Genomic DNA, 12,477 nt, shown 5'->3' with positions numbered 1-12,477 from the left:
GTTTGATTGACTTTAAATGTTCTTTGAACAAACATGTCAGAGGAGAACAGGAGAACCTTTCTAAACAAATACAAATGTCATTAGTTAGGATGCACTCTGCAAAAGAGTCCAGGGGTGCTTGATTTCTTATTTCTGATGAAAAGTGGATGACTAAGTCCCATGCATACAGGCAGACATCTCATATCTGCATGCATAGACATGCTCCTAGGAAGTGGTAAGCAACTTTCTTCCTGACACACACAAAAAAAGAGTGCTTACCCATTTTAAGGAAAAGTAAAACACAGCCCAGGAATATATTCCAGGGGACACAAATTATTTGAGCCCAAAATTTTAGGTGCAACATTGTTGGGAACAAATTTCAGGTTGGTGCTTTGCTAGTGGCCCTGGAGTCCTTAGGTTGTCTTTGATGATTAAGTCATATGAGTAAGAAGACGCTGTGTATAGGAATATTGGGCTCCAGTAGAGGCAGGGCTTGAAGGCCCAGGTTAACTCTGGGCATTGACAGTGGGCATCTGGGAGTCTCCTGACCATGCAAGCTCTTGCCTCCCCACCTGGATCGATAGGATAGACTAGCACATGGCCCACTCAGTTTGAGACCTAAACTCTAGAACAAATTTGTCCAGAAAGCTTACACTCCTCTACTTTTCCACAGTGCACTTGTTGCAAAACAAAAGACCCAGATACACTTCTCTGAATCTGGTTAAATAATATTTGGACTTTGAAAAAGTTGCCTTTCGTGAGCAATTATTTCTCATATCTTTGAGTTTCACAGTTCAATGTAAAACAATAACTTTGTGTATCCCTCTTCGGGGGGCCTCTTTCCTGCCACCCCCAACCCTCTCTCCACCCCCACTCCTACCCGCACCCCCAACCCTACCTCTACCCCTCAGACTCTGAAGTGTCACTCATGATGGTTTTGTTTGTATTATATAGATAGATAGATGATAGATAGATATAGATACAGATATATAACTTGACAGTTTCCAAAACAAACAGTGGATGCTGTGACCAGCCTGGTATTCACTCAGTAGGATGCAACAGTATCTCCCAATCCAAGCGGCCTGAGCAGCTATTGGAGGCAGGTCGGCTCCCTAAAAGGCCTGTGCTTGCCAATCTCTGTGCTCTGCCAGGTCCTGGAATCAGCGATTGAGGACTGATGGTCTGCACATGTCCACTGGGACGGAGGAAACCACAAAGGGAAGGGGGACTAGACTCCAGAGGACTTTGGCTAAAGTTTGATCTTTCTCTACTTTCATTCTGTCTATTTAAAGAAAAAAATCACACACACACACACACACACACACACACACACACACACACACATTATACACACACATACACTTTTTTTTCGTTGAATATAGATCCAGAAATTGTTTTTTTTTTTTCTAATTTGGGGGTTTTCCTGCTTTCCCTCCCTGCCCTGTCCTCTGCGCCCTCCCTCCCTCTCCCTCCCTAACCCAGCTCAGGTTGAAACTTTGCACTGCACATTCCCTTCACCCCCTCCCGGGATGGCTCTGAGCTCTCGGGCGCTTGCCTTCTCGGTGGAAGCCCTGGTGGGGAGATCCAGGAAAAGAAAATTGCAAGACTCAAGAGAGGAGATGCAGCCTGAATTGCTGGAAAAAGAGGGTGGAGAGGAGGAGGAGAGAAGGAGCAGAGTCGCAGGGAAAGAGAGCCAGCAGCCCGGTAAGTATTCCTACCGCAGCCCCAAAGCCCTGAGCCTGTTCCCGAGCATGCTGATCTGCAAGTCTCAGCTCCACTCCCGAAACTGAGAGAGGACTGCTAGCCCTGCACTAGAACGGTTTGGTCCAGCTGGGTGGCCACGTTTGGGGCCGCGGGGATACCTCGGTCACTTGGCTATAGGGGAAGCGTCAGAACCTCCAAGTTCAGTCCGTATTGCTGTGTGGTTCATTTGCGGTGAAGGGGAACTTCCCTACATGTTTGTGGAGAAGTTAGACTCTTCAACCTTCCCAAGCCCGTGAGAGCCAGACGGTAGCTGTTTCTCCTCCGGGTAGGAAGCAGGCAGGCACTTAGATTCTGAGGGGATTCAGCCTCAGGGTCCAAAAGTCCGGAGAGAGTAAGGATGGGCAAATTTGAAGAAGGACGTTACCTTTCCCAGGACGCTACCTGGGCCCCTTTCTCCCCATCGGGGGGCCACAGTGGGTGTTGTGAGGAACTTGAGTATCTGCCTCCAAATTTCCCAGGGAAGAGACCAGGCCAGTCTGTTCCAAGACAGGCATCACCAAGAAGGGGATACAGGAACTGTGAACCTCTCTCAAACTCTTGGCGTCTCTGTGTCCAACAGAAAAGCGACCCAAGACTGAGCCCTCAGCAACTGCTTTCTCAGGCTGTAGTGGCAGTGACAGTGACAACAGCTGCAAAAATCTGGAAGAGAAAGATGCTATCCAGGTGGAGCTTCAAGGATCTGAACTGTGGAAGAGATTCCATGACATTGGGACTGAGATGATCATTACCAAGGCTGGCAGGTTTGGCTCTGCCCAAGCTGTTTAAGGGATGCACACAGTAGGAGCCCATAAAATGTGGTGCCTCCAGTTTTATGCTCTGTATCTGTCCTTAGCCCTGCCCCCCACAGGCATTAGAAAGTTACTGCCTCTCAATAAATCACATTATTAGTGGCTCAGCTTTTCTTTCCTGTAGGCAGTGACTTCAAGAAATTCTCCTTAAAGCCTCACAGTTATCAGTGGAAGATATGCCATCTAGCAGGTCCCAAGCCTACCATCCCAAGCTAGCCTGGGGCAATCTGAGGTGGGGTTTTCTGCTTTCATCTTTTGCTTTGGGGCAGCATCACATCAGCTGGGTCATTTTTTTTTTTTTTTTTTTTGCATGAATCTTCCTAATTTCAGTCTTTCCCAAATCTGCTTCACAGAAAGTACCACTGAAAACTCAGGGGTCAGGCATAGTTTTTTCTCTACTTTCTCTTATATAGTTTTTTATTAATGGTGGTGGTGGGGAGTGGGGTGGAAAAAGCTTTGTAGTAAGAATATTCTGCTCCACTCAGCAATCCTGAACTTGTTCAATCAAGCATACAAACAACAATCAATATCATTCTTTGAATCTGTCCTAGAATGGGGCAGGTACAGTGAATTTCTTCACTTTTCATTTGTCCCGCACCCCATCCCACTCCAAATATCTCGAAAGGCACTAGGTCAGTGGCTGTTTTCTTTCCCATAGGCGGATGTTCCCCTCTGTTCGAGTCAAAGTGAAAGGGCTGGACCCAGGGAAGCAGTACTATGTGGCCATCGACGTGGTGCCAGTAGATTCCAAACGTTACAGGTAACCAGGCGCAAAGGAGGGTACTGCAGGCCAAGTCTGGGAATGGGGATTCAAGTTTATGGAACCTGAGAATGCTATATTGAAAGCTTTACCATAGAGGGTGGTATTGCTCTCCTATGGACTTTGGGAGTTGAATATTCTCACTCAAATAGAAGTTCAGACTGAGAAAAGCAGTCTTGCTTCTCTTTCTTCTCACTCCTGGAGCAGATGCCAGTTGGTGTTTCAGTGTACTCCAAACCCTTTGCTTACCCATTGTTCTGGCCTTGGCTGTGCCAGCTGTAGAGGGTATGGACTCAGGCAGCTTGGAAGGAAGTTGTTTGAAGGAATTTAGGGAGAAATGACTGTGCTTCTGGGGCTGCACTGGGCTCTGGGCTGTACTACCTTGACCTCAGGGTCCTGGAGTGATGTCTTGATTTACCATCTAATGCTAATTTAGCAGTTATTGCATTTAGGTCTATTATTTCTTCCTTCCTTAGCTTCTCTCCTGAAGTGGCGGCCAGGTCCTAGAAATTACAAATAACTTTTCACTTTGAAACAGGCTCCCTACTTAGAGCAGGCTAATAGTGGTCGAATTGATCTAAAGTCAAAAGGTCTTACAGTGCTAACATGCCAGATGCGCGGCTATGCCAGCACTTTGGCTTAGAGGCTATGGGGGTTGTGCAGGAGCTGCCCTTACTTGTGCTGTGAGTGTTCCACTGAACTGGATGTCTAGCCTTTCTAAGAGAGAGCCTGCATCATGCCCAGTGCTGGATTTGAGGGGCAAAGAGAAAGTGCAGCTCAAGATCCTACTGGAGCTGCAGCTTGTAAATAGAACAAGTTGTTTGCTTCTTGTGTTTGAGCTGGTTTGGGAATGCAGTGCACAGTTAAGTGGTTGAGATTAGAAACAGGGTAAAAATCAGCCCTGAGGCCTCATGGGCTAGAGTTTCAGGCAGTATTCTGATGTGAAGCCTTGTTGGTGAAAGGGTTTTGAAGGTCACTGGTGGAGGTGGGTTGGACAGACACCCTCCTCACCCTTTTGCTTTCTGTCTGATTCTGATGCTTCTGGCTAGAGACACAAAGATTTTTAGGCTGTCTCTGCACAGCAAAGTGGATTAAATCAATTTCTGTTGCTGTTTCTGTGAGGAAATACAAACCAGACTCAAATCCCATGATGTTATACTCGCCCTGGAACTTCATTGCATTTTAATGACATATGTTTGTATACAGTTTGCTTTTTGTCCCTGAACTCCCTTTGGAAATAAAGTTGGATCTTCTACTAGTTGCCTTTGGGACTAGCAGGCAAACCTTGGCCAATGCCATTAGAACTGGATCCAGCAGCCTTTCTCCCACACACCTGGCTTTGGCCCATTTCGCCCAAAGCCACACTCTGTGCCTTTTTAGGTATGTGTACCACAGCTCACAGTGGATGGTAGCTGGGAATACAGACCACTCATGCATCACTCCCAGGTTCTATGTTCACCCAGACTCACCCTGCTCTGGAGAGACCTGGATGCGGCAGATCATCAGCTTTGATCGCTTGAAACTCACCAACAATGAGATGGATGACAAAGGCCAAGTAAGTGTTTGAAATCCTTTGGACTGAGGAGGGAATGGAGGTGCCAAGGCATCATCAGCTTACATGTCACCCTGGAGAGGTGTGGGATGCTTCTCCCAGATGGTCTTTAGGAACTCTTCAAATTCTGGGCTTGTGACCAAAGTGGTTCCTGTAACCTTTGGCATCTGAGAGTGCTGGGGGTTGGGAATGGTGAGTGAAGGGAGTTTGAAGACCAAATGAGATTTGTTTAAGCCATAATGCCTGGTTTGGGAGTATGGAAGGGAATGCGCTTTGTGGAGCTCTCTTTTGCTTCTCAGCCTCCAGGTCAATCACTGTGGGCTCTGATTACCTTCTCCTAGATGAGCACCTTCTGTCTGACATGGTATGACAGAAATCTCCTCCGCAACTCGCCTTTATGAGTTATAAGAGGTTATTTTCAGGTTACCTGGATCTTGAGTCTTCTTCCCATATGCATCCCGCTCCTGTCATGCCTGACCTGGCCCTGTGCCAGCCACAAAAGAAGAGAAGGAGGCCCCCGGGATTAGGAGGTGGGGTATGTCAGGTGGCTGCCCTTCAGTTACCATAAGCCCAGGGAACTTATAGCAGGCAGTCAGATCCTAGTTATACTTGGGGACATCACATGGTCACCCACACTTGGAAGCAGGAAAGGGCTTCATCTGGAAATGGAATCACTGCTGCCTAATGCTGCTGCGATGCTCCTATCTGGAAACCTCTTAGCCCTGAGCATGTCTTTCCAGAACAAAATGTCACAGAAAAGTCCTTGTGTGTGGCTAACTAAACCTTTCTGGTTTAGCCTCACTTTTGCATGTGGGCATGTTGGGGGTGCCAAAGAGATGAAACCAGTGTTGCAGACGGGAAGCCACTTTATAGGCAAACATTTGATGATTTCTCCTCCAGATCATTCTGCAGTCCATGCATAAGTACAAGCCCCGTGTACATGTGATGGAACAGGACAGCAAGGTTGACCTGTTCAGGATTCAGTCCCTGCCCACTGAAGGGGTTAAAACGTTCTTCTTTAAAGAAACTGAGTTCACCACAGTGACAGCTTACCAAAACCAGCAGGTAAGGACAATTTGGTCCCAGGAAAGCAGGGCTGGCCCCAGAGGGACTTTCTGGATAGAGGCAAGCTGCACTATTTGGATTGAATTTTCCACAATTAAAAAAAATATATCATAATCGTATTGCATTGTCATCAAGGCAAGTTTGATTATGAATTCTGTGGATCTTGTATTAGAAAGGAGAACAGAACAAAGTGCCAGGTGAGAAAGGAGGTAACCATTCCAAATTCAACTTAGCAATATGCTTATATTAGTTGAATGTGCCACATTACACATTGAAGTGTTTTGTGGTTGTTGTAACCATTAAACGCAAGGATGACAGTGTTATTACTGAGGACACTGACTTTATCTTTTTCTTTTTTTTTTTTAATCCATAGATTACCAAACTGAAAATAGACAGGAATCCTTTTGCGAAAGGATTTAGAGATCCCGGAAGAAACAGGTAAGCAACATTACAATCGTATCTAATATTTATATAGCCTTTTTCACAAGTATTACAGATAAGGAAACTGTGGCTCAGAGACTCAGAGGCCTTAAGTTTACAAACTAGTAGGTAGTAGGAAAGGAATCTAGTGGTTTGTCTGTAAAATCTTGCCTCCTCCTTTTCCCTCTCAACCCACCTTTAAGATATTGCTTATTCTAGATCCCTGGGGCTTTTATTCAGGGAATAATTACTGTGAATTTTATTCAGCGGTATAGCTATAAAAGAAAAATATTTCTGGTATTGACCCCTAAAAACTATAATAAAATAACTTAAAAGTTTATATAAGTCATTATTTTTAGGAATTGAATTCTGGACTTGCTTAAAGTTGAATCTATTTTTCAGGGGTGTATTGGATGGGCTTTTAGAGATCTACCCATGGAGGCCTTCTCTCACTCTGGATTTTAAAACTTTTGGGGCAGACCCACAAAGTAAGAAAAGTTTTATTAACGTTTACTTTTAAATGTTAATGAAATAACAACAGTCAGAACCTCTGTAGCAAATCCCACACAAGGGATAAGTTCATGCCAGAAAATGTGTGTTTACAAGAAAGTTAGTGTATATTTATCTTGATGAGGAAGTAAGAGGCAAAAAGAGGGGGGAACTGGCTTGAAGGAAAAGAACAGGGCCATGGCAATGGTGGATTTAGTGACTTTAGGCTTCTTAAGTTATCATATATCCTGAGATCTCCAGATCTCGCCTGGATTATTCAGCATCTCACTATCTCACATTCTTTAGAATCTGCCTGTGGTATATTTGTGGCCTTATTTGCAAATATATTGGATATTGAAATAAATATGTTTCTCATAAACTTTCAGCACATGTTAAAATGATATCCATTAAATTTTACCATCACTTAGTTCTAATTTTCCTTTTACTGTAAGTAGGGAAAATAAATGTTGAAAACAACACTAAGTCATCACAATTAGTTTAATTGCCACAAGCATTAAAAATATTTGCAAGAAATTTGTTCTCATGTAGTGTGTTACATGATTAAATAATAATAATAATTAGACAATGCAAGCTTTCTGGTGGAAGAATGTATACCTTCATGTCTCTGGTGTTTAATAATAAATAAAAGAGTATTTGCAAACAACATAGAATTATTTTACCACTTTTGTCTTTATTCCATAAAGTTGTTTGTCTTTGAACATTAATGCAAGTTTATAATAGTGGAGAAAATCATCAACATTATAGTTACGTTGAATTTTACATGATACCATAACAATGAAAACAGTTCGAGTTTAATCATTTGGTAAAATATTTCACTGGATTGATTGTATTAATTTGGTCTACAAAGTTGCATAGAAAAATGTGAGCACTTTAATAGCATCTAGGCAGCAAGCTTTTAAAATATCCAGGTCAACATGAAGTGCACTAAAAATAAAAGAAAAAAAAACTAAAAATGATCATTAATTGATAATTTAAAATACAGTTTTCTTAATTATTTAAATATCCAGATTGCTCTCAAATTGCAAAGAAAATGGGTACCATTTTTTAAATAATTTTAGAATGCTTAATTATAAAAGATATTTGCCACCTTGTTAATAAAGAATTAGGCTACGCCTACACAAAATAGTTAAGAAAAACAACAACACAAAGAAAAAAGGAAACTCACAAAAAAACTTGATCAAGTTTAGCCAATAACCAAATTTTTTAAAATTCAAACACGAAAATAAGATGAGAAGTCTAGATTATCCTGGACCTTATATTTATCCTTAACTTTAGTAGATGCTTGGCAAACATAAAAATCACCTGATGACATTATGATGAACTTTTCATTTTTATTTTGATATTTTTAAACTAAAAATGGTCTTTAACAAATGCACTTAAATGTCATTTTAGTTTATAAAGATTATTTTCATGTGTTCCAATATTTTTATCAGACTGAAGCTTTCTATAGAATCTCAACCAATTTCTTCAATTTAATCAAATACTCATTTTTGTAAATTTTTTAAAGTTTAAAAACTTTTTTTAACTTGCAAGATATAATTGGCTCTAGGTACCATTTATTTGGGCATCTTTTGTAATTCATTGGGTAAATGTCCAAGTGCCTAGCACAGTTCTTGTGCATGGTGAATGCTCAGTACATGATACATAATGGTAGTGTTAAAAGTAATAGTGGTAGTAGTAAAGGTATTCTTTTCAACTTTGGTCAGAGGAATGGACATATTCTTTCCCAAAGAGGTTAAAAGAACTGTGAACTCCCAGGAAAGAATGAAGCATGTTTATGGTCATTAGTACTCATTCATTAGGAACATCAAGTTCATTGTTCATTGACTGGATTGTCATTCACAGGTGGAAGCAGTGGCTCATCTCCAGTGACCTCTAGTGGAGGGGCTCCCTCTCCTTTGAACTCCTTGCTTTTTCCACCCTGCTCTCTGCCTACATTTCACTTACCTACAAGCTCCCTTGGAACGCCCTGTCCAGAGGTATATCTGCACAATATCAACCTGCCCCTTTGCTACAAGATTTGCCCAACTAATTTTTGGCGACAGCAGCCTCTTGTCTTGCCTTCTCCTGAAAGACTAGCAAGCAGCAACAGTTCTCAGTGTTTAGCCCCACTCATGATGGAAGTTTCCATGTTATCTTCTCTGGGGATCACCAATTCAAAAAATGGTTCATTTGAAGACTTAAGTGAGCAGTGTCTACAGGCACCTAATTCTTCCAATCAAATGTTGTATGGACTACAGGCACCTGGAAGTATTTTATCACCAAATCCCATTGTCCAGGAAGCAATTGGTTGTTCTTTCCATCCTTCCTATGGTTTTTATAGGTATAACTTCTCAGTGCCATCTAGACTGGTAAATGCTGCCAACCATCTCAAAGTCAAAGTGAATGACAATAACCAAGTTTCTTTTAGAGAAGGCAAATGCACTCATGCTTATTGGTATCCAACAATCAATCATTACCTTTAATTGAATAATCACATTCCTAAAACAATTACACATAAGCATGTATTTTCTTTATTTGTAGCCAAAGAAAGGTTAAGAGCTGTTCGGTTTTAAAAGCTTTATTATTAGAGGTATTTCTCTGTTATGCATTTAAAGTGCCTTATCAAATGTTCCTAAGAAGTTGCTATAGGTCAAATATGACCTGTAACGATCTCTGATTACAGTGGCCTTGGGCCTCAAAATAAGATAGTCAATAAATATTACTTGATGAGATAGAAAATTGACTCCAGATGAAACCTTTAATTATAGCGGTCAGTTTACCATACCATGTCAACTGCTTCTTACATATTGACAATGACCAAAAGAAGTTGGATTTAATTCCTGTGAAAGCAATGGAACAATTTTAGTTTTATCCATGAATATTATACTCATTGTAATTTTCTAGTAATTGTAGAAAAAATCATTGTTCATTTTTCTTATACTTTACTGTTAAAGAAGCTACTAATCTCAATTCTAAGGTACAAATAAGGACACAAATTTTCAAATATTAATTGTTGCAGCCTAAAGATCATTTAATCCTGAAGGAAAACAAAGATTAAATGAAAAACAAAATATTCTAAATAAATTTGATCTTTCATTTCCTTTTATTTTTGGATCATTCCCAGGTGAAGCTTATTTACTTATTCCTTTAACAAACCCAGTGTTTTGTACAGTTTTCAAAAACAAGTTATTGTAGTTCTCCTAAAAAACTAATAAATTATTATTTTAAGGGAGATAATATTTTGGGTCCATAAATATGAAAATATCATTACATTTGTACTGTTTAATTCCACTCCTCTGAGTCAGTCATGGTAAATTGGACTAGACAAAAAGTAGCATAAATGAGATTTTATTTTAGTTTATGAAGTTGAAATGTTTCCTTTCACCTGGTCCTAAATTTTCTGAAAAAAAAATGTCAAGTATAACTTACATATAACTTGTATATCTTTAAAATAAATCGAATTTAAACTTTTATGCCACTAGCTCTACAATTTATTAAGCCAAGGCGCTTCACATCACAATGATATGGCTTGACTTTTCTCAAACTAACCAAACTTCTAAACTGCTTTTTCTAACGTTTCCAACACATATTAGGAAGAGCATATTATTATTTAATTTTTCTCAAAGTGGTTATTCCCTCTTAAGTGTACCTTATAAATGTGATATGCATTAAGATTATATTCCTCTTCACTTCTGGGAATAGGGACAGAACATCACATGGTTACATTTAAACTGAATATTCTAGTCAAGATGAAATATTAGTTGTAGCCCAAATTAATTAGATACCTGTTATAAAAGTCTTTGAGGCAGGAAATCTGTACTACCCAGGATTTATCTGTACTAAACCTGGGTTTATCAAATTGGGGATTAAAGCAGCAAGTATACTTTATTTCTGTCTACTCCAAAACAGGTTACTGTTAAAATAAACTACAATTTTTTAAAGCAGAAACTCCCATATCAAAGTATAATGAAACTTAGTCTGATGGCTTATATGGCAGATACTTGGTAATTAATAACAGAAAGTATTTAACTGAAAAATCCAGAAAATCTCCGGGTTACTTTTTAATAATTTTTTAAGAGAAGGCACTAATTTTGTATCCATTCAAGTATATGTAGCCCATGATTTATATTTCATATAATTTTGTTATATATTAGCCATTTAAAATTGATAATACAGAAATATATTGGTAAAGATGATTAATATAAAAGGGTAAAAGTTTAAATGTTAGAATCTAAACATCTATTTTAAGCTGTTTTTGTATAATGCTTGTAAATTGTCATTTCATACTTGCAATTGAATAAGTAACCAAGGGAAAGGCTTCATTGAAAATTAGACTTGGAAGAGACCTCAAGAAGTTCAGTAAGCAGTTCCCTGCTTTCTCAACAAGTTCCTTATCTGCAGGAAGCTGCTAACAACTTTAATTGATGCATAATTAATATTTAGTGTCCTTACTATTTTATACTGAATAAATTCTTACTCTTTAATAAGATAGTGTGAAACGTGAGTAACTTGGTAAATTGAGGCTATGGTTATGGAATAAAAACCAAAATCTATGGAATTCTGTTAATTTCAACTGAATCAACTAAATATTAGTCTTGATTTAAAAACCTACAAAAATCAAAAGCTACCCTTGGTTAGACAAGGTGTGAAATGGTTAGCAAATGAAAGTAGCCAAATGATACTTAATAGATAGCCAAGTCTAATAACCTAAACTGCTATTTCCATTTGTTTTAATTTTATTATGTTATGTTAATCACCATACATTACATCATTAGTTTTTGATGTAGTGTTCCATGATTCATTGCTTGCATATAACACCCAGTGCTCCATTCAGTATGTGCCCTCTTTAATACCCATCACCAGGCTAATCCATCCCCCTACCCCCCTACCCTCTCCCCCTCTGATTTCCCCCCTTTATTTTTCCATTTGGTTTTATCATGCATATATGTCTCTCTTCCCCCTTTTAAAAGAAAACGTCTTAGGGCCTCCCGGGTGGCTCAGTCATTAAGTGTCTGCCTTTGGTTCAGGTCATGATCCCAGAGTCCTGGGATCGAGCCCACATCGGGCTCCCTGCTCAGCAGGAAGCCTGCTTCTCCCTCTCCCACTCCCCCTGTTTGTGTTCCCTCTCTTGCTGTCTCTCTCTGTCAAATAAATAAATAAAATCTTTAAAAAAATTTAAAAAAAGAAAACAGCTTAATTTAGCTGACTTGACGTATAAAATCTTATTCTTAACCTGACCTGGCAATATGACATACCTCAAGTAAATCTAGAGAAAATAAACTTTTCATCAACTTTGTAAAATCTTTACATCGAATCAGTAAATAAGTTAATGTCGCTTTATCTTTGCACAATTCTCAGTCAAGCCTAGACCTGTAGTTAGATTCCCTTGTCAAGAAGGTTCTATTTTGTGGAATAGTCAATCTGAAATCAAGGGCTTCCTTCCTTCCTTCCTTTCTTTCTTTCTTTCTTTCTTTCTTTCTTTCTTTCTTTCTTTCTTTCTTTTCTTTCTTTCTTTCTTTCTTTTTCTTTCTTTCTTTCTTTCTTTCTTTCTTTCTTTCTTTCTTTCTTTCTTTCTTTCTTCTTTCTTTCTTTCTTCTTTCTTTCTTTCTTCTGGACTTTATTTCAAGTTTGAGCCTAGTTGCAGAACATATGTCTAA

The 12,477-nt window shown here is 39.6% G+C and overlaps 1 protein-coding gene across 1 annotated transcript; it reads left to right on the top strand.

The window, feature by feature from the left end:
• Positions 1–1,508: 1,508 nt before the first annotated feature.
• Positions 1,509–10,970, top strand: TBX22 (T-box transcription factor 22). The gene is made up of 8 exons (XM_027607442.2): positions 1,509–1,683; positions 2,303–2,483; positions 3,190–3,291; positions 4,672–4,846; positions 5,744–5,908; positions 6,282–6,346; positions 6,731–6,816; positions 8,684–10,970. Exons 1-8 carry the CDS (start codon positions 1,509–1,511, stop codon positions 9,301–9,303), a joined length of 1,569 nt encoding a protein of 522 aa, XP_027463243.1. The 3' UTR covers positions 9,304–10,970.
• Positions 10,971–12,477: the final 1,507 nt, after the last annotated feature.

Source organism: Zalophus californianus, chromosome X, assembly GCF_009762305.2.
Source record: "Zalophus californianus isolate mZalCal1 chromosome X, mZalCal1.pri.v2, whole genome shotgun sequence".
NCBI classification, from domain to species: Eukaryota; Metazoa; Chordata; class Mammalia; order Carnivora; family Otariidae; genus Zalophus; species Zalophus californianus.
The sequence above is the reverse complement of the archived record's forward strand: the minus strand, read 5'-3'. Positions and strand labels throughout refer to the sequence as shown.

Coding starts and splice junctions, on each gene's coding strand:
- TBX22 (XM_027607442.2), top strand. CDS start 1,509: ATGGCTCTGAGCTCTCGGGCGCTTGCCTTCTCGGTGGAAGCCCTGGTG. Junction 2,484..3,189: donor ATCATTACCAAGGCTGGCAG/GTTTGGCTCTGC, acceptor TCTTTCCCATAG/GCGGATGTTCCCCTCTGTTC. Junction 5,909..6,281: donor CAGCTTACCAAAACCAGCAG/GTAAGGACAATT, acceptor TTTAATCCATAG/ATTACCAAACTGAAAATAGA.